The sequence below is a fragment of the Colletotrichum lupini genome, chromosome 7 (genome assembly GCF_023278565.1).
Source record: "Colletotrichum lupini chromosome 7, complete sequence".
Lineage (NCBI taxonomy): Eukaryota > Fungi > Ascomycota > Sordariomycetes > Glomerellales > Glomerellaceae > Colletotrichum > Colletotrichum lupini.
This window is the reverse complement of record NC_064680.1, coordinates 3,774,522-3,796,206: the sequence shown is the minus strand read 5'-3', so window position 1 is coordinate 3,796,206 and position 21,685 is coordinate 3,774,522. Positions and strand designations below refer to the sequence as shown.

Genomic DNA, 21,685 nt, shown 5'->3' with positions numbered 1-21,685 from the left:
TCCCTATTATAGGGTAATTAGTTCGAACCGTAGTTAATAAAAAGATTAATTAAACTATTTAAATATCTGCGTAGTAGGTATAAAAAGGAGGTTCTAACCGTAGGTTAAGCTAGCTATAATAATCGTAAATAGGGCCCTTAATTAGCCCCTGCGCAGTCGGCTATATACCGCGGTCGAATTAGACTTCCAATCCGACACATAGTCTTAAAGAGGTTGCGATTTCCTCAAATCATCTTGAGCTACGGCACTTGAGGGTATTAGTCCAAGTGAATTATGTTGATCCTGCCACCACCTGTGTAATTGTGTGTCACAAATTGCTCAAAACCGCCAGTCTCCGAGACGATGAGTGTTCGGCCTTCCGCACCCTTTGCCCAAACGACTGATGTAGGCGCCAAAATAGCTGTGCTGTTAATGCCGCCGAGAAGAGTCTCCGGGACGGTGGTGTTTGCCCCACGTGGCACAAAGCCAAGAGCGTTTCCGCTAAGTTCGGCGAGATAGATGTCGCCATTGTATTTATTGACAATCAAATCATCAATTGGGGTCTGGGTTGCCACGATCTCCGGGGTTCCATGGAGGACATCTTCGTTCCCTGAAGCTTTCACACGGGCAACCAACTGTTGGTTGGTGTTGCTGAAATAGAGGTATCCTCTTGAGAGCTTGATGCCGTTGACGCCGAATACCACGCCGCTTGTAGTACCAGGCTTTAGTAAGGGATCATCGTAGTAGACGCCCAATTGAAAGGTTTGGGTGTCGAAACGGTAGATGAATCCCTCGCGCGTATCTGCGATCAGAACGTAGGGCGTTCCAGGAACCGCAATCATCCCATTGGGCTGAGAAATAGCATCCAGCGATGCCAGTTGCTTGACGACCGACTTGTCGCACTTGTCAAATGACAATTTGTGGATCGCGTACGAGCCAGGGGTTGGACTCAAAGTCTGGAAAGAGAAGTTGCCGGTAATGAGGAAGTATTCATCCGAGTTTGGTGATTTGGCAATACTGGAAACGCCATTGGTATTCTCGAAAGTGTGCACAAGCTTTGGCTCGGCATTCGCGACAGGAGCCACTTCGTAGACGCGTGGGAATGTGTAAACGACTGCCAGAATGGAACCCGACGGCCTGACGGCGAGGTTTTCGATCTCAGATCCCAGCGGAAACTCTTGACTCTTTCCCACTCGCAGGGCGTTCACATAGACTAGAACGACCGCGAGAAGCCATAGGCAGGCTATCCTGGAAATTGTCATTGAGAGGCTTTTGAAGTGCAAAATTAATTGGCAGAAGGTAGCAGTAATGGCTTGATGAGGCCTTCATAAATGTGATTGTCGAGAAAGGTGGCTGGACTATTTGTATGCGTCTGATTCCCATAGATGCGGATGAACTTCAATCCATCTGTACAGGGCAGGTACAATGGATGAGCCGAAACCCGGGGGTTCGGGAATCCTACCAAGTATCTCGATCTTACCTTAGTGTGATCGCTTAATTTGCGCAACTTATGCGCGGGGCCTATACTTCTTAGTGCCAGCAATGAAAGAGATCAACGTGGAAAATGTAGTATTAAAGATAAGAGCCATGGGCTTTTGCTAAACACGTCGGAGTTAGGCGTGTTGAATTTGATTCCCTTCCTACGACCACCGAGTTAGGTGCGGAGGTTGCCATAAGTCGGAACACCCCCATTCGGCCACCCCCCCCATTCGGCCACCCCAAAAATCCCTCCCAGCTACCCTAATTAAAATCCTACCCTTAATCTATAAATAACTATAATAATTATAATTATCGTCTAAATATATTCTTTTTTAGTATATATATTCTTTATTATATTATAGTATTATATATTAAAAATAAAATTATTTAAGCGCTCGAGGTAATTAAAAATAATATCTTAGTTAAAAGGGCCTTAATTAAGTTCGGAGTTCTAAGGATTATACTTCGGAATTATTAACGAGGTTAATAAGCTAGGGTAATTATTTTTATAAATTAATAAAGATTTCCCTTTTAGTAAAAAAATAGGCTAGCTAAATAAGTTCGTATTTAGTATACTCTAAGAGTTATATTAATTTATAAATAAGTTAAAGAATTCGCTAGGTAAGTTCTATAAGCTTAGGGGGATAATTATCCTCTTAAAAAGAGATAGATAGATACTTTTTAAAAAAAAAAACCTATTTATTAAGGTCTAAAAAAGTCGTCCTATAGATTTAAAATATATTAATAAAGTAACTACTAAAATAATTAGGCCCTAGTTCTAATTACTTAATATACTAAAGATTAAAAATATTAAATAGGCTAATAAATATAATATAAATAAAACTAATATCCTTAAGAATAAAGGATTTAATAGGCTAGTTTTAGGCATAGTTAAAGCTAATATAATATAAAAAAAAGAGCCTAGATTGCGTTTTTAAATCTTTATTATTAAATATATCTTTATTAATAATATAGTTATTAAACTATTACTAATTTATGAAAAAAAGTCGGTTTAATAATAATAGTTCCCCTTTAAGCTTAAGGATCTTAATAGTTAAGAGTTTATAATAATAAATAATAAGTAAATTATAAACTAAATTACCCTTATATAATTAAGGGTAGTTTTTTTATTATAAACTAAGCCCTCCTTAACTAAGGGACCTAACTTATACCTAGAGCCTTAACTATTAATTTTAAATAAGTATAGGAGTTATATAATAATAGAATTTATATAAGAGTATTATATTAATAACGTCTACTTATTATTTTTATTATTATATACTTCTTATATCCTCTAGCCGTTAAATATAACTATTTTTAGTCCTATTAAAACCTATTATAAAAAAAGCTTAATAAGGAGGATATAATAAATAATTCTATTATCGTTGGAAAGTAGTACTTTTTAGCTTATTATATTATAATTTATTTATTTAGTTTAATAAAGGATAATATATAAAGTAGTTGAAAAGTAACTAGCTTATAGCTACTTAATATAACTATACTTTTTAATAATCTTATAATATTATTTAGCCTAATTATATTATTAAATAATACTACTAAAGCTAGGTAAATAACTATTAATATTATTAAAGTCGTTAACTAAACCTTTGTAATATTTATTATTAATTAGTTAATTCTTAAAAAAGCTAGCGATCTTTATAAATAGCTAAGGCTATTTATAAAGCTTAGGCCTAATTATAATACTTAATACCTACTTTTTTATAAAGTTAAGAAAGCCTTTAGTAAGAAGTCTTTTTAATTAGCTTTATTTTAATAATAAGTTCGAGTTTTAAAAGCTAAAGTTAAGTATATAGCTCCTAAAAAAAAGAAGAGTATTTAAATAGACTTAAATACTAAGTTCGCTAATATTAGGAATATATAAAGGGCTTAGGAAGACGTTAATAATTATTTAGTTAGTCCTAATCGACTTATAAGGGTCGAATTACTTAATAAGGGTAGTAGCTATATTATAATAGTAGTAGAAGGTAGTTAATTAATTAACTATAATTAGTAGCGATATGCCTGGATATATTTTTAATAGGGTGGCCGAATGGGGGGGGGGTGGCCGAGTGGGGGTGTTCCGACTTACTCTCGAGAATACGAGTGGCTGGAGACAACCTCGTCGGTTCAAGTCATTAGTCTCACCAGCGACTCGACGAGGTATATCGGATTTCGGACATATAGGTACATGAGCGTTGCAGCGTGGGCAAGACGATTGCAGGGGCTTTGTAGCTATATGTACTTGACTTTTCGCGTACCGCTGTTGAACTCTGACTAGCAGGCTACACTACTATCAATCAGAGTGTGTTTGCCCATGCTGACGTGGGATAGCTTGAGTCGATACTTGCATGTACGCTAGGCACTATCCTCAAAACGGTCTCCGTAAGCCAAGCAGATGGATTGTTATCCCATGTCTTAATCTGCAGGTCGCCGGAATTCTACATGTCTAGGGATCTGATTACAATGTGAACATATCGGCTAATCTGTCGTGAAACCAACGAGTAGGCTCCGAAAAAACTCGAATCCAGTCTAAAGAAATTGGAAATCACGCATGCTCGACGATCCTGCAGAATGACTTCCTTAAGAGATTGAAAGGTGCAGAAAATGATCATATTATCTAGCAGTGCTGCAATAACTAGGGCCTTCATTCACTACTTCCTTTCTACCTCAAGAGAGGCCAAGATAAAAGCTGACTCTCCGAGAAGACTGTTCGGCAAAAGCGGTTGGTGAGTATAGTATTCGTATGACGCCGTAGAGTTGAGACTGCACACAGCGACTGTCTTGTTGTACCCTATCGTACCGTTACCAGTATCGACAACAAAGTTTCGGGTGGTATAGTCGTAAGCTTTCAAAGCTGCCTTCTTGAAGTCTACCTTCGAGTTCGACAGAAGTCCAAGCCTCTCGCCCTTGAGCATAGAGAACATAAACAAGGCCGTGCTAGAGCTCTCCAGATAGTTGCCGCTGCGTCCCGGGAACGTTGTTAATTGCCACCAGACGCCGGTCTCGGGGTCGGCGTAGCGGATGAGAGACGTAGCCAATTGCGTCGTCATGTGTTGCAGTTGCTTGCACACAGCCTTGGCCTCGTGCTTGCCAGCGGGACAATCGAGAGCTTCCCACGTCTGAACCAAACCTGCTACGAACCAGCCTACGGCGCGGCCCCATACATACGGGCTCGCGCCCGTCTCTTTGTTTGCCCAGACGGAAGTCTTTGAGTAATCGTACCCGTGGGCGACCAAGGAGGTGTTCTTCTGGAAGCAGTGCTCGTAGAGCAGCGAAACCTGCAAGCTGATGTCGGTGTAGTTAGGCTGGGGTTGCGCAGCCATGAATGGAAGTACAGAGAACATGCCATCCAGGTAACTCCATTGAGGGTAGACGTAGTACCAGAAGCCTCCAACAGGATTGCGGATTTGAAGCGACAGAGATTCGTTGATGGCTTTCGATGCTGCTGATGCCGTGTCCGAAATCGTCGCGATTCCCGACTTGGAAATAGCGTTGATGGCGTTTGCAACCGAGAAGCGGTCCAGAGGTCGGGTTGCGACGTAAGTTGCGTTGACCAAATTGGGAGTGCCCTCGTTTAGAACTTCCTCCAAGTAAGGGACATATTGGTCCTTAAGCTCCGGGTATTGCTTCAGTGCAGCCTCCATGGCGATGGATAGAATGCCCGTTTCCAGGAAACTGCTTGATTCACCAGACGAGATGATGCCCTGCTTGCGCGCCTTGATGCTGTCCAGCATCCAGGTCGAGTATCGTCGGTCTTCGCAAGTTGCGACAGTCGCCAAGCCGCAAAGGGCCAATAGCCAGATCGTAAGGTGACGATGCATCTTGAGGAGTACGATAGATCACGAATGGGAACAATCCGGAATCTGGTAGACGTATCGAGGCCTATCTTCCCCTTCAACCCCGCTACCGGCGTCGCTGACGCTTTATATGGTGTTACTTTTCGTATGAGTCAAGCTAATTGCACTGCTAATTATTGCCGAAGCCTATTTGTTTACCCGGCTCGTCATTGGGCCTTTCGCCAATGCGTCAATTATTCCCCTGTTGAATGTTTCCCCCATGCCTGCCGGTACTTCCGCGGGGAACTTCTGGACCCATAGTGCATTGACCATGAAGATTTGATAGCTGATGACTTCGCGTACCAAAACTTTGTTACGGAGGCTGCAGGGAACCGCAAAAGAGTCTTGATTGGTCAAGATGCTACATGTCCTATGTTCCTACATTCGCATCTTGGTCAATTCAGAACGGCTGAGCGATGTTGGAGTAAGATCAAGTAGCAAAAGTTGGTGGTCTCACTACAGTACTCAGCAGATCGAGTTCGAAGGATCCATCTCTGTGCTGGGCAGTAAAGTTTCAACGACCGGGGCCACAATTTTGGACGCGAAAGATTTCCCGGCATGGATTGAGCAGTGAGCACAGAGGGGTAAGTTCGCCAAGGATCCATGGGGGGGAACAAGAAAATCCTTCCTTCACCCAAGGCTGAACGGGAAGCTTTTGCATGCAACAGCTTGTGAGGTATTCTTCATTGAATGATGTAGAGCTTAGAGACGACCTCGCCTGGTGGTCAATTATGGGCAGGTTTCCCCGGTCTCTGCTTTGCTCTGTAAACGCAAGTTTAAAGACGTACCGCCAGTGGGAGACGAATTCTAATCGACTGACGCTCAACGTCTTGAAGACGAATGTGGAGCAACCATGCGCAATGTCCCTGTCACCGAGAAAATCCCTAGACGCCAGCTTCAAAGAGTGAACGAGACAACCAAGTTGAGGCCAGTGCCAAGTCTATTACATGGGCATTCTACTAAGGTAGAGACATGTACACACGGTTTTTCGAAGTTGGCCTTTTCAAACATCTGTAATATATTTTCACTAGTTCAATCTTCAAGTTGATCTCGTTCGAAGATGGCCATCCTATCGTCGCATTATCTGCTTAATATCGCAACATGACTCGGCGAATATTTTCATGTAAGTCGACTTTGGTTTCTCTTGCACAGAAGGTAATACTATAGGCACAGCAATTGTTCAAAGGTTTTCGAATGCACAAACGACAATTATGTATATTTATGGCAGTTATAACAACGCATCCAAGACGCGCCAATGACAACTCGAGGTTCGGGCCCCCACCTCCCCGAGCACGGTGGCTTGATTCGGAAACAACAACTGGCCGATTGGATTCCTGGCTCCTGCAAGTTGTCAGGAGTGATCAGCCGCCGACTCAATTTCGATCAACATGAAAGGCAGCTCGGTAAGATAAGCAATTAGATTGGCTGTACGGATATGAAAAGAAACCTCCACTCAGAGCCTCGCAGTGAAGGAGACATGCCGCAGCATGCATCATCCGCTCACGCTTGCAACGTAGCCAGGGTGAGCAGGCTGCGACAGGAAGACGAGAATGGATTTAAAAAGGCTGCAACCTAGTCGAAAAGCGAGCATCAAAAAATTTCCGGGCATCATTGATTCTCCACTTTTCTCTTGCCATGGCTGCTTTGAGGTCTCACTTGGTTGCACTTCTGGTCGTTATTGGCTTCGCGCGGTGCTTACAGACGCAGACCAGTGCCAAAATCCAGAGCCAAATCGAGGCGAATGAGAATGACCAAAAAGCGTTGAACACCATACACGCTCGTGCCTGGCTCATCTGTTCGAGGGACCACCGACATTCTGTGGGTTGTTTTATCACCCTGACCATTTGCGTTCTTACGGTGCTTCATTTGAATATCAAGCACTCTTCGACATGGAACAAACTGCAATGGGTTGCTATAACCTTATTCGCACCAGAATTCATCCTCTTGCTTGCCTCCAGGCAATTCATCGAAGAATTCTTGCTTAAACGGAAACTCAACCTCTTGCTGTCAGAGAATGTCCGTAACAACAGCAGCACTCCCAAAGTGAGCACCGCAATCCTCAACCGAACCCGGAAGAAGATAAGAGATTCAAGCTAATAAATAGTTTGGCGCCTGTTCTCAGAAGCCATACGACCTGAAGGCCTGCTTCTTCGCGGTAATGGAAGGCTTCGAAGCTCTAATTGCCGACATAGAGCCAGGAACTGGAGTTGTACGAGACAATGACTATGATTGGCCACAGAATTTGACGCTATCAGCAAGAGGCATCCTTGAACTGGCAAAACTTGGTGACTTCATCGAAGTTGATATAGCTAGTCTGGAAGATCGAAGTAAAGCCACCCTTTTACAGAAGTTCCTAGTGTCAACCTAAGTAATATGGATGGCGATACAGTGCATTGTAAAGAAGAGACTTAGGTTGCCGATAGCGTTGCTCGGAATTCATGTTATGGTACACGTGATTTTCGCTCTGTTACTCTATGGATTCTGGTTTTACGTAAGTGCTTATTGCCGCCTTGCTTTCGGATCTCAAAGAGATTTACAAAGTCATGTAGATTACTAATCTGGAGCTAATAGAAGCCCTTAGGTATCGAGTAGACGCAATCTATCACAGTGGAAAGCGAGAAGGTCAAGAATGCCCTTTCTTTCATGATTCAGTGCCAGTTCTGCCACTTGCAAAACGAGACTGCAATTTCTATCCTGACCGACGAGATGACCGGGCCATAGTTCCAAGCATAGTGGCTAAGAGGAGCTTTGGGAAACAAGACCCTCGAAGTAGTCGATGTAACATCGCCACCAACCACCAGGATGAACAGCTACCTGTTCAATGGATCACTCCGACAACGGATGGCGTTCGCGTTAGTGAAGGCCAGGCTCTGCCCTGTGGAGTAGGCTACCTCCAAGCAGGTCTTGTCTTCGGGCGTGAAAAGAGTTGACTCGCAGAGGAGAGAAGCATTCTTCTCAATGCTTCAGACATAACGAGGACTGAAATAGCCCCTTACACCTGGAATCGAAACGACAGAATTCCTTGGCAGCTCCTGATGTTGACCCATTCTGGGACAAGACTTACAGTCAATGTTTTGTGTTAAGGGGCAATATGCGCGAGACTCTTTCGACATTCCAAGATAGTTTCAGCCATCCCGCAGAGGGTGACCCCGATGAAGGACTGGGGTCAACCACAGAGGTTTTTCGCTTCCTTCTCTCCGCTATCGGCGAGGAGATTACTGGGTACAATTTGCTAAGAATCGGTGCTTTCTCTATAATCTACGGAGGTATCCATCTTTCGGCATGGAACTATGACTTTGCCTCGCGACAGGAAGGGATTATGTGGAAGGTATCCTGTCTCATCATCATCGTGTTTATACCTTGGATCGGGCTTTATTTCTTGTTCTTTGCATATGTTGGAAGACCATTGCGGGCTATATCGACCATGACTTACGGACGGAAGAAGTTCAGAAATCACCCTTGTCAGTAGGCTCTTGCATGGCGAGGATATGCATTCTGGGGTTTACAGTTTCGTTTCTTGCTGGAGTTCACTTTGTTGCCCGATTTTTCATCGTTGTTGAGGCTTTCATCAGTCTTAGGCAGGTCCCTATCGGTGTCTACTCGATGCCGTCTTGGATCCAGATGATTCCTCACCTTTGACACGCTTGCGAGGACAAGGAGACTTCGACATAATAGAATTCTGCATGACCCGAGTCATGATTTTGTGACATTTCAAACCAAGAAGACTTGATCACAAATACACATGTGCTTAGAATGTGTTAGTATCCCTATTACAGAGTAGTTAGTTCGAACCGTAGTTAATAAAGAGATTAATTAAACTATATAAATATCTGCGTAGTAAGTATAAAAAGGAGGTTCTAACTATAGGTTAAGCTAGCTATAATAATTATAAATAAGGCCCCTAATTAGCCCCTACGTAGTTAGCTATATACCGCAATCGAATTAGACTTCTAATCTAATACTAATTTTCTCTTTTTTTTATTAATTTAATTACTATAGTTAGAGGTATAATTCGACCTCGGGCCCGTTTACTAAGTCGTCTCTTTTTCCCCCTTTTTTTTATTTTTTTTATATAACTTATTCTTTTATTCGTATAATAACTTTTCTATTACTTATAAATTACTTTAATTCCTTATTTAGTACTGTTTTTATAAAAGCGTTTATGAGGTTATTTTTATTATTAATCTAACAGATCTTGAGTATCTCGCGCTTTTTATATAATTATTTAAGGGCTATAATATTAATTATAAGCCTCTTTTCCTTCGTCGTTCTTAATTTAACGAGGTATTTATATAGCGAGTAGGAATTAGTATAAATAACTATTAAAATAGGTAAAAAGCTAATTCGATCGGTAATTTTCCTTAGCGTTATTAAAATTATATAAAAGAGGTTAACGCCGTTAACTATACTATAGACCTCCGACGCTAGTATATTTTTTATTACCCGCTTATTTTTAGTTAATAAGTAATAGATTATATTACTATATATAGTAAATTCGCTCTTGCCTATACTCTCGTTAACTAAAATAATAATATACCCTAATTACGAAGTAAGGTCGTTATTATTTATAAATAACCTATTAATAAAGATATAGAGCTTATTAGTCGCAAAGTTAATTAGGTAATAGACGAGACCTTAATTAAGATTTGTTTATTATTACTTAAGCTGCTTATTAAGTACCTTAATATCTTATTTAGTTAGATTTATAACTTACGCTACCCTAATATAATTAAAAGTTACCTCGGGCTAATAAATACTTATAATATATACCCCTCGCGCAAGCTTAGCTTTATATTACTTTTTAATATTAATTATATTTAAATTAATAAAGTTAATTTTCTCGCCCTACCCCTTTTACTAAAAAACGACGGTTTCCCCTTTAATTATAAAAATCCCGTTATTAAATACTAAGGGGGTATTTATTATAAAGACCTCTTTTAGCTTTACTACGAAGCCCGCTTTCTAAAGCTCCTTATCCTCCTTTTTTATAAAGTTAATATTAAATAAACCTAATATATCGTTAGTCTATATTCTAACGATCTTAAATTAGTCGCTTTCGTATTCTACGACTAATAAGTACGGGTCGTACGTAGAAATAACTATTAATAATTAATTAATATAAAAATCGTAATAAGTAGCCTACTAATAAGTACCTAATTTTACGAGCCTATATAATAACTTAAGTACTTTAATAATCGTGCTTTCTAGGTACTTATTAGCTATTTCCTTTAGTAAATAGGCTAGGATTTTTTTTATAAGCCCTGTGGCTAATTAGGTATAAGCCTAGGTAATATTACGGCTTTAAATCTCGTATCCCTTCTTCTATAGTAATACTATTAATATTATTATTAATCGTTAGCTATAGCGCTATATAGTGGGCGATTATATAAGTAGCGTTACCTTTTTAACGTTACTATACCCCTAAATTACGTATTTGGACTTTTTATATAGCTAGGGTATTCCTTTTTTTTTAATCTTATAAACTATTTATAATTTAAATATGCGGAGGTTTATATATTTTTCTAAGTTATATAGGATAAATTAATAAACCCCTCGATTATAAAGAGTATTTATTTTAATAAGATCTTATCCCTTATACAGCTTTTTAGTAGTTATAATTACGCCTTTTTTACGTAGTTTAACTACTAGCTCGAAATTAGCTTTCTTTTTTATTATATAAAAAGTATTAATTACCTCGTTACTAGTGATAAATTGCTGCGTTAGGGCTTGCCGTCGTGGTTTTTTATAACGTCTTACTAGTAATATTAGTACCTTTTTAGTAATTTCCTTTTCCTCGTTATTTATTAGTACTACTACGACAATTTTGTTAAGGATAATTTCTTATATCTCTACCGCGGGTTATATAGTTTCCCCTAGCTTTTTTTTTTTTTATAAGTTAGAAATTACCTCGTTAGGATCTATATAGTACGGTCTAATTATTATAATTAATACTTTAAATAGCTAGTTACGATCTCTTATAACTATATAAGAGCGCTCGTTAATAAAAATTAATTTATATAGCCTAGTTTATTATTAAGTAATTTTATACTATACTCGTATATTCGAATTTAGTAGTATATTTAGATTATCCCTTATATTAGGCCTATTATACGTAATAATTACCTCGTTAACTTACCTTTTTATACTTACCTCGCGTAGTACCTATATTACTTTTTTAATTACTCGGGCTCGTTAGCTTATGCTTAGTAATAATAGCGAGGCTAAGGTCGTTCTTAAATATGCTCTAAATATTAATAGCGTTAGTATAAGTCCGTTAAGCCCTATAGTATCGTTATAATATTTAAGTATTATTTAGAAGTATTTATTATTAATAGAATCCGGATTTTCTTTTTTAATAATTCTAAACGCCCTTTTTAACTATTAGTGTGCCCTTTTTATTTTTCTAATATTATAGTGCGCTTTAATAAGTATAATTTTTAGCTATATACTATAGGCCGTCGTATTATCCCTAAATTCTATTAACTTAAAGCTAGTACTAGCATCGGTTCTAATGCTATTTAGCGGTCCTTAGTATATATCGATCTAGCTTTTTTATAGGGCTACTTATACTATCTTTACTTATAGATCCTAGAGGAATTGCCCTATTTAAAAGGATATAGCTACGTTAATTATTTATAGTACTAGCTAACTATTTAAATAGAAAATATTAATAATAATTTCTTAGTTAAAATTAAGCTTATTACGCAATTTAAACTTAAATTTACGTAGGCTCTGCGTATTTATTTAGTATTAGTAATATACTTTTATTAACTACTCTAGTGCCCCTATTTCGATATTATTATTACTTAATTACTTTAAGAAGTTATATAGCCTTGTGACTAACGGGTACCTAAATCTCTAGTATAGTTTTCTAACCTTACTTTCCGTTAGGTAATTAATTAACTTCGTGTCATTAGTAAGCTTTATAAATATATACCCTTATTATTATTTAACTATTTTAAAGTCCTTATTATTAGAGATTCTATTCTTTGTATTATCGAATATAATACCTAGTCGATTTATATTTTTTAGATAGAGGAAAAATAGAGTATTAACAGGTAAAATATAGAAAGTTATCGTTTTAAAGTATGTTTTTATTTTTATTATACCTAGGGCGACGATTTCCTTACCTAAGCCGAAACTAATTTTCGTAATACCCGCTATTAATATATTAAGCGTTATTAACGCGATCTTTTATAGTACTTAAAATTACCCTTTTCCTTTAATTAACTATTACGATACCCTAGTATTTAGGATAATCTTATAGAAATCGTCTAGGCCGTACCTTTTATTTATATAAAATACTTATACAAGCTTAGTATTCGAGGGATCTAAGTAGTATAAAAAGGACCCCTTTAGCTACCCCTAGATTTACTTAATATTATATTCTTTTTTTTTAAATATTAAGAGAAATAGTATTTTCTTTTTAATTATTAAGAGAATAGGCTTTGGCCCTATTAAATTCGTTCTTTTAGCTACCTCCGTATCCGTCGTTTGAAAAACCTTCCCTTACTATTTATAAATAAAAGCCTACTTATTAAGAGCTTCCGCTACTTTTTATTTATTTAGCCTCGTATATTTTCTAGAGGCTAACGGGGCGAAAAAAGAGTAGTTAATATTATTAATTTCGTTATAATTTAATTTATTAATATAGGGGGTAAGATCTTTTTTATTTTTTAAATTTTTTATAAGGGGTATATACTTTAGGCCGCTACTTTAGTTACTATTACTAAGTTTTATACCCCCGGATCTGCTTTTATATATAATAAGAAATTAGTTAAACTAACGAGGGCTAGTTTTACTATCTATTACCCTCGACTTTTTATATTATTTATATAATTTAGTACGCTCTTCCTTAGAGTAATTACTTAACTAATATTTATCTTTTTTATAAATATAATATTACTTCTTTTATTACCCTACCTATAAGTTAAATCTTTACTTATTTAACGAATCTAGGCCTTTTTACTAGTAATTACTATATTTAGCCTCTTTTCCTTTTTTATTATATATTCGATCGACTTAATATTATTAATAAGGGCCGTCGTACGTTTAAAAATAGGTTTAGTATAGTATTCTCGCTTTAATATTAAAACTAGATCTTAGCCTCGAGTAAAGCGTCTTATAGTCTTCGAGTGCCTAGTATAGGGTTATTTTTACCTTTAGTATACGCTAAATTGCGGTATAAAAATATCTAATTTTCCGCTCGTTTATCCCCTTATTTAGCTAGGTTTTTACTAGCTTATCGATTTAATTAATAAGCTCTTTAAGAATCTCTACTTACGATTTACCCTCTATTATCCTAGTTATAAATATAAAAGAAATCGCTCGTAGCTTAAATAGGAGCTCTAGGTTCTTATTATAGGTCTTAAAGCGGCTTCGGATTACGTTAATTATATTAAAAAAGTTATTTTAATTAAAATTACGTACTACTTTGTAATAATAATTAGAGGCTTTACCTACGAGTACGATATTAATTACTAAATAATACTAATATTCCCTAATTCCGACTTTTTTATAATAATTATAAAATATTATTAGGGTTTTTTATAAGACCTTATACTTCCCCTTAAAGTATAATTTCTCTTTTAAAAAGATCTTTTTAAAGTTTATAAATTACCTCGTATTCGCTATTAGATTTTTAGTATTTATATACGATCCTTACGTCGCTACGTACTATTAGTAACTTCGGGTTATTTACCTCTTTTCTTATTAGCTAATTAGCGCCGAATTTTATATTAATAACAATAACGAGTTATATAAAAAAAAAAATAGAATCGTTAATTATCGTACTTTTAGTACTATATTTTGCCCCGGTATATCTTTTTATGATAATAGATTTTTATTAGTAATTATAGAGAGGAAATCTAAGTCGTTTACCCTTTTTTTAAATTCGTTAAAGCGATTATACGCTCTATTAACTTATACTTAGTTCTATAGTACGAATTCCTTTTTTATAATTATTACTATTAGTATTTCGTATAGCTCTTATAATTATAATTACGTTAGTAATACCCCTCGCCCGTAGAGGAATTTATTAACTACTTTTATAATTCTTAGGCTTATGCTCGCGAACTATTTATTTAGTTAGTAACTAAGATCGTTTGCGATTTTATAAAATAGGGGTTACCCCTATAGCCCTTTTTTCTTATAAACTTTAGTTAAATAGATTAATACCGCGTTAATTTACTTATTATTAGGCTAATTTATAATTCTATATATTTACGTCCCCTAATAGTCCGGGTTAATATTTACCTACTTATAAAAGATTAGGATTCTATTTAAAATCGGGTTTCGTCCTCTTCTTTTTTACCTTAACTTACTAAGGGTCGTACTCTAGCTTATACTTATATTAGTAATTATTAGCGTATTTAATCTTAATAAGGATATATTTAATCTGCGTACTAGTCGTAATAAATCCGTACTTTTACTACTTAACGAATTTATTAAGGTCTAGGAGATTCCCGCTTCCTCTCGCTATCTCGCTACTACTTTTGTTTTTACTATTTCTAGCGATTACTACTACCCTTTTAAATTGCTAGTTATCGTACTTACTAAGATCCTCTTTTTTATTTAATATAAAAGGGTAGGTTTTAGTAGTTCTTTTTAATAATAATAATAATAAACGTTTATATTATTATAAAAAGATATAATAATTAGTCTTAAGATCTTTATTAGTTACCGATTTTTACTATTCCGTATACTTTTAGCCTCCTAAGCCTCGTACTTTTTATAATTTTTAAATAGCTTCCTTCCCTAACTTACTTTTTTTAAAGTAGTATTTCGTAAGAATAGTTAAAAATAAACGCTAGGTAGTTCGTAAAGGAGCTATATAAGCTATTAGGAACCGTATAGGCCGTTAAGTACGGTTAACGAAATTAAGCCCTCTTTTTTATAAGATTATAGATTTTAAAAACTTATTAAAAATGCTTACTTATTACTCGTACGTAGTAAGGTTAGATACTTTAGAGGTCTTGTTTTTTACGGCTTTTTACTACCCTATTTTATATTTTTTAAGTAGTTTTTTTTATAGCTTAATTACGGTTAAGTAATTATCGTTTACTAGCGATCCTTTTTATTACTTAGTTAATTTTTCGAAATTAATAATCTCGCGCTAGGAGCTAGTATAAAAAGAAGCCTTTTAGCGGCCTTCTAGAGGATTCTTTTCTTTTCTTTTTAAATCCTTATCTTTTTAGCCTTTTTTTAAGCTAATAATAACTTTAATAAGAGGTTATAGGACTACTTTAGGGTAGCCGCCTTTTTCTTAAGTTAATTTCTAAGATCTATAATACTCTTAACTCGATATTATTAAAACTTCTAAATCCCCTCCTCTTTTATTAAACTATCCTTTATATTATATTCTTAAGTAATACCTAGGGGGTAGTTAAGAGAGCTATAAAGAGGTTATTTAAATCGTAAGCTTAAGGTTATACTTATAAAATCCTCATAATAATAGACTTTTCTATATATTATAAATCTCTTAGCTTAATAACTCTTATAAAGTTACCTTTGTTATTAAATAAGAATATTTATATTTAAAAATCCCCTTTTTTAATTATATAGTGCTTTTTTATATTATATTATTAAGCTCGTTCGTTATATTAATTAATTAGGCGGGTAGTCGTTACGTAAGTATTTTTTTTTATTAATTTAACTAGTTAATTTCTAATTACGGGCCGGCTATAAAAAAGTCGTTTAGTAAAAAAGCTACTTAGGGCGATAATAAAAGGCTAGTTACTTAAGTAGTTTTATTAATTAACGTAGTTTAATATAATAAACGTCGACCTCTCGTAAGTAAAAAAGGGCTATAATTACTTAATTCCGTACGGTATTTAAGAATCGCTTCCTTTTTTATTTACTTCTATAAGGTTAATTAATATAAATCTCCTATCCCGTGCGGTATTAAGAAGTCGTTTTTTTTACGTAGCGAGATACCTTACCGATCTATAATAATAGAATTTAATTACTAATTAATATTAATATCCTTATTATAAAATAGTTAGTTCGAACCGTAGTTAATAAAGAGATTAATTAAACTATATAAATATTTACGTAGTAGGTATAAAAAGGAGGTTCTAACCGTAGGTTAGGCTAGCTACGATAATCGTAAATAGGGCCCCTAATTGGCCCCTGCGCAGTCGGCTGTATGCCGCGGTCGAATTAGACTTCCAATCCGATAGAATGCGTTTGGTGGGTCAAAACTTTAACTATGTGAGTCCGAATTCCTATCCATTTGATCCGCCGGTACCCAGCTATCTATATCTGGCTTCTCTTTAATGTTGATGACACAAATCTAAGTCGGTCCTGCAAACTGCAGACAGTATGTCTATGTATAGGTCTTCCGTTATCATCCACCGCGTGATACAGTCTGTCAATCAGGAGGCCTAGTCGTTTCGTCCGAACTCGTACTAAACTATGAAGCACATGAAGCTCATCCTCTTTGTCTAATGTCCCTTGGCTCAACCTGAATGCTGGGTGCGACGTAAAATTGACGCTGCCGCTCCTGCTGCTAGAGCGTCTCCCCGAGTCACCATGGGAACTGGATGTATCCGAGTCATCATCTGCAGAAATGATGTCATCGTCTACGCAAAGCTTAGGGACCAAATACTCGACACCACCAAGCATCATATCGCACATTGATACGAGCAAGGCGACAAACTCCGGACGTGTGGAATGTGTGTGGCAGTCGAAGAAGGAGTCGAGGCCCTCCATAGTTCGCTTCAAGGACCGCAGCATTTCTGCGGGTGACGCAGGAGCTTTGCTTCGTATACTCCAGAGAAGGTTAGAACTAACGTCCTCATGCTGCAGAAAGACTCGCGCGTAGCATGAACATGAGAGACTATCTTGTTCCGGGTGTTGCTTCGATGGATTGTGTCGAGAACGCTGGCTATTTCGAGGCCACTCCTGATTATGACTTGAAGACTCCCGTATGTGCTTCCTCCGCCTTTCGACATGGGCTATAGACCTCTCTGTATCTGAGCCTAAAGAAATCACTCTGGGCCAGTCTGAGGCATTGAGACAGGAAAGTAGCGGGTCTATTCGAGGTGAGTTCGATGGGCTGTTGAGTGTTGCCTTCATGAAAGGCTGATTCCCTGTACGACAGCAACGTTAATGTTCGAACGGCTTCAATGCTGGCCGACTGACGGCAAGCGAAATAGAAATTAAGCTCACCACTAGCTTTCATAAAGCTATCGAGGGCATTCGTTGATAGCATGCTATCTAATGTCTCGGCTTGAAAGGGAGAGAAGGATCTTGGCTGGAAGACCAAGTGATCAATGTTTTCCGGGTCATTTAGATCTTGGTCTTCCTCCGTGATTATGGCATTGTCGGCGGTCGAGTTATCTTCCCTTTCCCAAGGGGACATAGAAGGTGTAAAATCGGCAATCGTCAAGCGCCTCTTTGAATTGGGATTCGAGGTTTCATAATGGCAGTCGAAGCCGTTGGCTCTGCACCGACCGCATCCTTGTTTCTCGCCGCTGCATTTCAGCTACAAGTTTACAAGCAACGTTAGTTATCTGTCATACTTTTTGTGATCGATATATTCAGAAAGAAAAGCCGAACTCCGCGCACCTTTTTAATCCGACAGTGTTTGCAGGCGTTGCGGGTAAGCGGGCCGCGGCGCCGCTTAGTTGCGGTTGTTGAGTTCTTCACTTCCCTAGAGTCGCCTTCATGACAAGTCGTCCGAGGCATATCAAAGTCAAACGGAAAGTCTTCAATAGGCAGAGACTGAGTTGCGGTTGCCATTGTTCAACGAGTCGAAGTTGAGAGTGCGGCTAAGATCGATGGAATTCGAATCGAGATTGCGACGGCTTGTGTTAGTCTTTTTGGGCAACAAGACATCGCTTTAGACAAAGCCAATCCGCCGATGAACCGACGACTGGCTACCGGTCAGGGATGGAGGGCCGGCAATATTCTAGAAACGGCAGAAAATTAGCGTGAACCTGTCTCGTCGGTAAAATGGCATCTTAGTAGTGTGTCAATATAGTTTCAACCTCTGAAGTCTGTTGGCATGGCCCAATAAAGCATGAGCGGCGCGTGAATGCCCCACTGGCCGATAGGGCAGTTAGAACATGCGGAGACTTAATCTTGGCATCCCGGGGAGTTTTGACGGCAGGGCCTGTCATTGTTTCTGGCCCGGCCACTTTCAGTTGACATGACAAAATTTGAGACGAGTCAGATTTTTAGATGCGTAGAAGCTGCTACGCGACAGGATTAAGCGATGTAGCTAGACCTGGTCTCTATAACATATCTCAGAGCAACGAACATAATTTCATGGTGCGAATAGTGAGGACAATGAGATCCTGGGCAATGTAGAAATTTGATGGTTGATCGCATACTTTACAGGTTAGGTGGCTAAAAAGCAATCCCGAATACAGTTGCGAGGTATTAGAACCTAATTAACATGATCTAGCAAAGTATCAACTTCGGATAGAGGGCTCTTGCGAACAAACAAGACGGCGGATAATATTCGACAAACACAAGCCTTCAGCGGCATCCCACTGCAGGGCCCTCTTCCGCGCTTCGCCTCAACGCAGTTCACATAATGCACCAGCCGCGTCGCAGAAGTAAAGTCTCCTACGGTCAAAAGTTTCTTGGCAGATGTCTGCCACCGGCAGCATTGAGCAATAGCCAGAACAAGGCCTGCTTCAGCCTTAGGACAAGTCTCAGTGGAAGGTACTCCAACAATGTCAGGGTCTTCCCCGCAGTCAAAGTTATACGAAGGGTCGTTTCAAGCCTAGGACCTCGGACTGATGCATTGTATTTGCACAAATTATGAGGAGACAAGATGCTCTGATGGGTATGCATGGTTCCGCCAGGCTTATGTGCATGCTGCCCACCTTCCGTGTTTGGTTGCAATATGCCTGCGAAGTACATACATAATGTGTGGAAAGCCTCCACTACGTGCACGGCTTTGTTTAGCCACAAGCTTCAAGGCTGGATGAAGGTTTGCCTCATCGCTTGACTGGCTTGAGATACACATTTAGAGACGGCTTTTGCCACACGATATAAACTTTTTGACCCTTTATCCAGTCACTGCCCTCGTCCGCTAGCTTCAGATCGAAGCTGAACAAAATCCTTGCTAGGATAAGACGCATCTCAGAGTATGCGAGGTTGCGACCGACACAGTCTGCGTGGCCCATGCTGAAAGGTTGGAATGCGTCCAGCCTATCCTTCGAGAAGCTCGGATCTCCGAGAAAACGCTCGGGATGATATTCTAAGGGTTTAGTAAAGTTCAGTTCGTTATGATACATCGCCCACTGCCAAGTAGCGACAAGACACTGTGTCAGAATGAAAAGAGTCAGCAGTTTGCTGGGAATGAAGCAGGGCATTATTCAGTAGAGGGGTCACTTACACCTTCGGGTACGATATTGCCATCAATGATAGCGGTACCATGCGTGACTCGTCGGGGCAACCAAGAAGGAACTACCGGGAACACGCGCAGCGCCTCGTCCAGGCAGGCCAACATGTAAGGGAGTTTGTTGACGGATAGAAGAGTAATGTCTGACGGATCAGAAAATGAAGATCTGACTTCTTCTACAACTTTCTGATATGCCTCAGGATTCGATAGCAGAAGGAACGAAGTTGCCGTGAGCAGCGTCGCTGTGGTCTCTGACCCAGCCGCGATGAGAAGCGTCGAATTCTGGACAAGGCGATCCATGTCAAGCTTCTGCTCTCTCTGATTAGTCCCGCTCTGCTCTGGTATCTGAGACAATATGATCGCACGTCCAACACTGAGAAAATCAGGGGCGAGAAAAGGATCGAACGTACCATTCCTTCTTTGTTATTGAGCAGGGACTCAATGATATCTGCTTGTTTACCCGACTGAATGCGACTTTGTAACTTCTGAATCGTGTAACCCATAAATTCCAACTTGTTCTTGGCGAGTATCTTCATGATAATAGCTGTGATAAACCTCAATCCCTGCCGGTTCAGCTCACCGATCCACTCAATCTCTTTCTGCTGAAATGCAATGATCTTTACCCAGGGATGATATTCTGCTGACTCGAGGCATCCAAAAGAGCTGGAGAAAGCAAGTTCGCCAAGGATGTCGAAGGTGCAGAAGTTAACTGACAGCCTAATATTAGCATCAGACGGAACTTCGGCAGATGTAATCCCAGCACTCACACCAGTCACGGAGATCAAGCGCGCGGGTACCATCATCGCAGTTCTCATGAAGTCGCTTGAGAAGCAAGTCAACGTAACCGCCGATCATCGGTTCTTGCTCCTTCATGCCACGATCCGAAAAATACGGTGAAACCCACTTGCGTAGTCTCGCGTGTTCCTCGGGCCCAGCGTTGAGCAAGCTAATGGGTCCTTCCGGTCCTTCACGGTAGTACTCGTATGCTTTCTCAAATTGGCCGCGACGACGCATGCCGTAGATGTCCTTCCAGGCGTTTCCTTCGATGAAGCCAAGGTTATTGGGCCCCATTCTGACGACTGGGCCGTACTTCTTGAACAAGGATTCTGCATAGAATGGCAGCTGCCCTTTCACTCCTGCAATCACAAACGGAAGGTTTGTCAAGCGGTTCAGAATTGGACCTGGATATTTATTGAGCGGATGAAAGAAAGCCCTGTAGACCGCTAAACAGGACAAGTACGCCGCAAACTAGTTCTATCAGCCAAGTATAGACCTGGAGTGCTTGCGGTATCTTACCAGACCGGATATCAAGACCGCCCAGCGGCTGACCCCTTCAAGTTCAGCAATGCATGAGAAGAAAGACATTGTGAATAAGGGTCAAGAGACAAAAGGTCGTGCATGCAACACGTCGCAAGTTCTTTGCCCCTGTAAAACTTATTGATTGAAGATGATAACCGCGGATTGCCAATTTTAGTCAGTTGAGGTGAGGTAGGTGAGCACGAACAAAACGAACAAATGGCATAGGGCCCTTTCGCAAGATAACATCAAGCTGCATTTGGACACGTTGGATATGTTTCAACTGGCTAAATTCGTTGTCCTTCATGCTTGACGGAGGCTTTCGCTCTCTTGCCACGCGTTCTCATCTTCAATCGCTCTGGTACCGTATCAGCAACTGAATCCGCACGCCATGCGGGAGAGCTTTTCGGATCTGAAACTTGGCACCGCGTCTCCAGAGTGTTGTGTCGATCGACTCCGGCGTCTTTCCAGCCAACTCAACCGGCATATTGAACCAAGATGTCGGTGCACCGTAACTTGGTGGCCAAGGGTTAAGGACGAACAGAAGCCGAATGATGGGAGCCTAGGTATGACCTGCCCACGGCTTGTCTCAGAGACTGAAAGCTGAGATCTGATAGGGTACCGTAGAGAGGCATTTCTGATTCATAGCAGGACAAACATATGTCTCCGATCTCACGGACTTCTCCTCCGGCAACATATCAGCTGTCTCCGGCACGTAATTCGAGTCGTGAGATGC

At 39.1% G+C, this 21,685-nt stretch overlaps 6 protein-coding genes across 6 annotated transcripts; 1 reads left to right on the top strand and 5 right to left on the bottom strand.

The window, feature by feature from the left end:
* Window positions 1-257: 257 nt before the first annotated feature.
* Window positions 258-1,241, bottom strand: CLUP02_14157 (uncharacterized protein; the record flags this gene model as incomplete). Its single annotated transcript, XM_049293089.1, has 1 exon — window positions 258-1,241. One exon carries the CDS (start codon window positions 1,239-1,241, stop codon window positions 258-260), a length of 984 nt encoding a protein of 327 aa, XP_049150235.1.
* A 2,868-nt stretch (window positions 1,242-4,109) lies between these two features.
* On the bottom strand, window positions 4,110-5,192 carry CLUP02_14156 (glycosyl hydrolase family 88; the record flags this gene model as incomplete). The annotated part of the gene is made up of 1 exon (XM_049293088.1): window positions 4,110-5,192. One exon carries the CDS (start codon window positions 5,190-5,192, stop codon window positions 4,110-4,112), a length of 1,083 nt encoding a protein of 360 aa, XP_049150234.1.
* A 1,357-nt stretch (window positions 5,193-6,549) lies between these two features.
* Window positions 6,550-8,933, top strand: CLUP02_14155 (uncharacterized protein; the record flags this gene model as incomplete). Its single annotated transcript, XM_049293087.1, has 10 exons — window positions 6,550-6,697; window positions 6,752-6,816; window positions 6,879-7,337; window positions 7,417-7,650; window positions 7,707-7,740; window positions 7,791-7,839; window positions 7,910-8,014; window positions 8,068-8,219; window positions 8,324-8,622; window positions 8,697-8,933. The coding sequence occupies 10 exons, from the start codon at window positions 6,550-6,552 to the stop codon at window positions 8,931-8,933; spliced, it is 1,782 nt and encodes a 593-aa protein (XP_049150233.1).
* Window positions 8,934-12,239: 3,306 nt separating this feature from the next.
* CLUP02_14154 (uncharacterized protein) lies at window positions 12,240-12,467 on the bottom strand (the record flags this gene model as incomplete). The annotated part of the gene is made up of 1 exon (XM_049293086.1): window positions 12,240-12,467. A coding segment is annotated over one exon (228 nt), but the record flags the coding sequence as incomplete, so codon positions are not given.
* A 4,120-nt stretch (window positions 12,468-16,587) lies between these two features.
* On the bottom strand, window positions 16,588-18,038 carry CLUP02_14153 (uncharacterized protein; the record flags this gene model as incomplete). Its single annotated transcript, XM_049293085.1, has 4 exons — window positions 16,588-16,620; window positions 16,719-17,386; window positions 17,466-17,781; window positions 17,865-18,038. The coding sequence occupies 4 exons, from the start codon at window positions 18,036-18,038 to the stop codon at window positions 16,588-16,590; spliced, it is 1,191 nt and encodes a 396-aa protein (XP_049150231.1).
* Window positions 18,039-19,246: 1,208 nt separating this feature from the next.
* On the bottom strand, window positions 19,247-21,018 carry CLUP02_14152 (cytochrome P450; the record flags this gene model as incomplete). Its single annotated transcript, XM_049293084.1, has 5 exons — window positions 19,247-19,573; window positions 19,648-19,998; window positions 20,064-20,362; window positions 20,421-20,901; window positions 20,950-21,018. The coding sequence occupies 5 exons, from the start codon at window positions 21,016-21,018 to the stop codon at window positions 19,247-19,249; spliced, it is 1,527 nt and encodes a 508-aa protein (XP_049150230.1).
* Window positions 21,019-21,685: the final 667 nt, after the last annotated feature.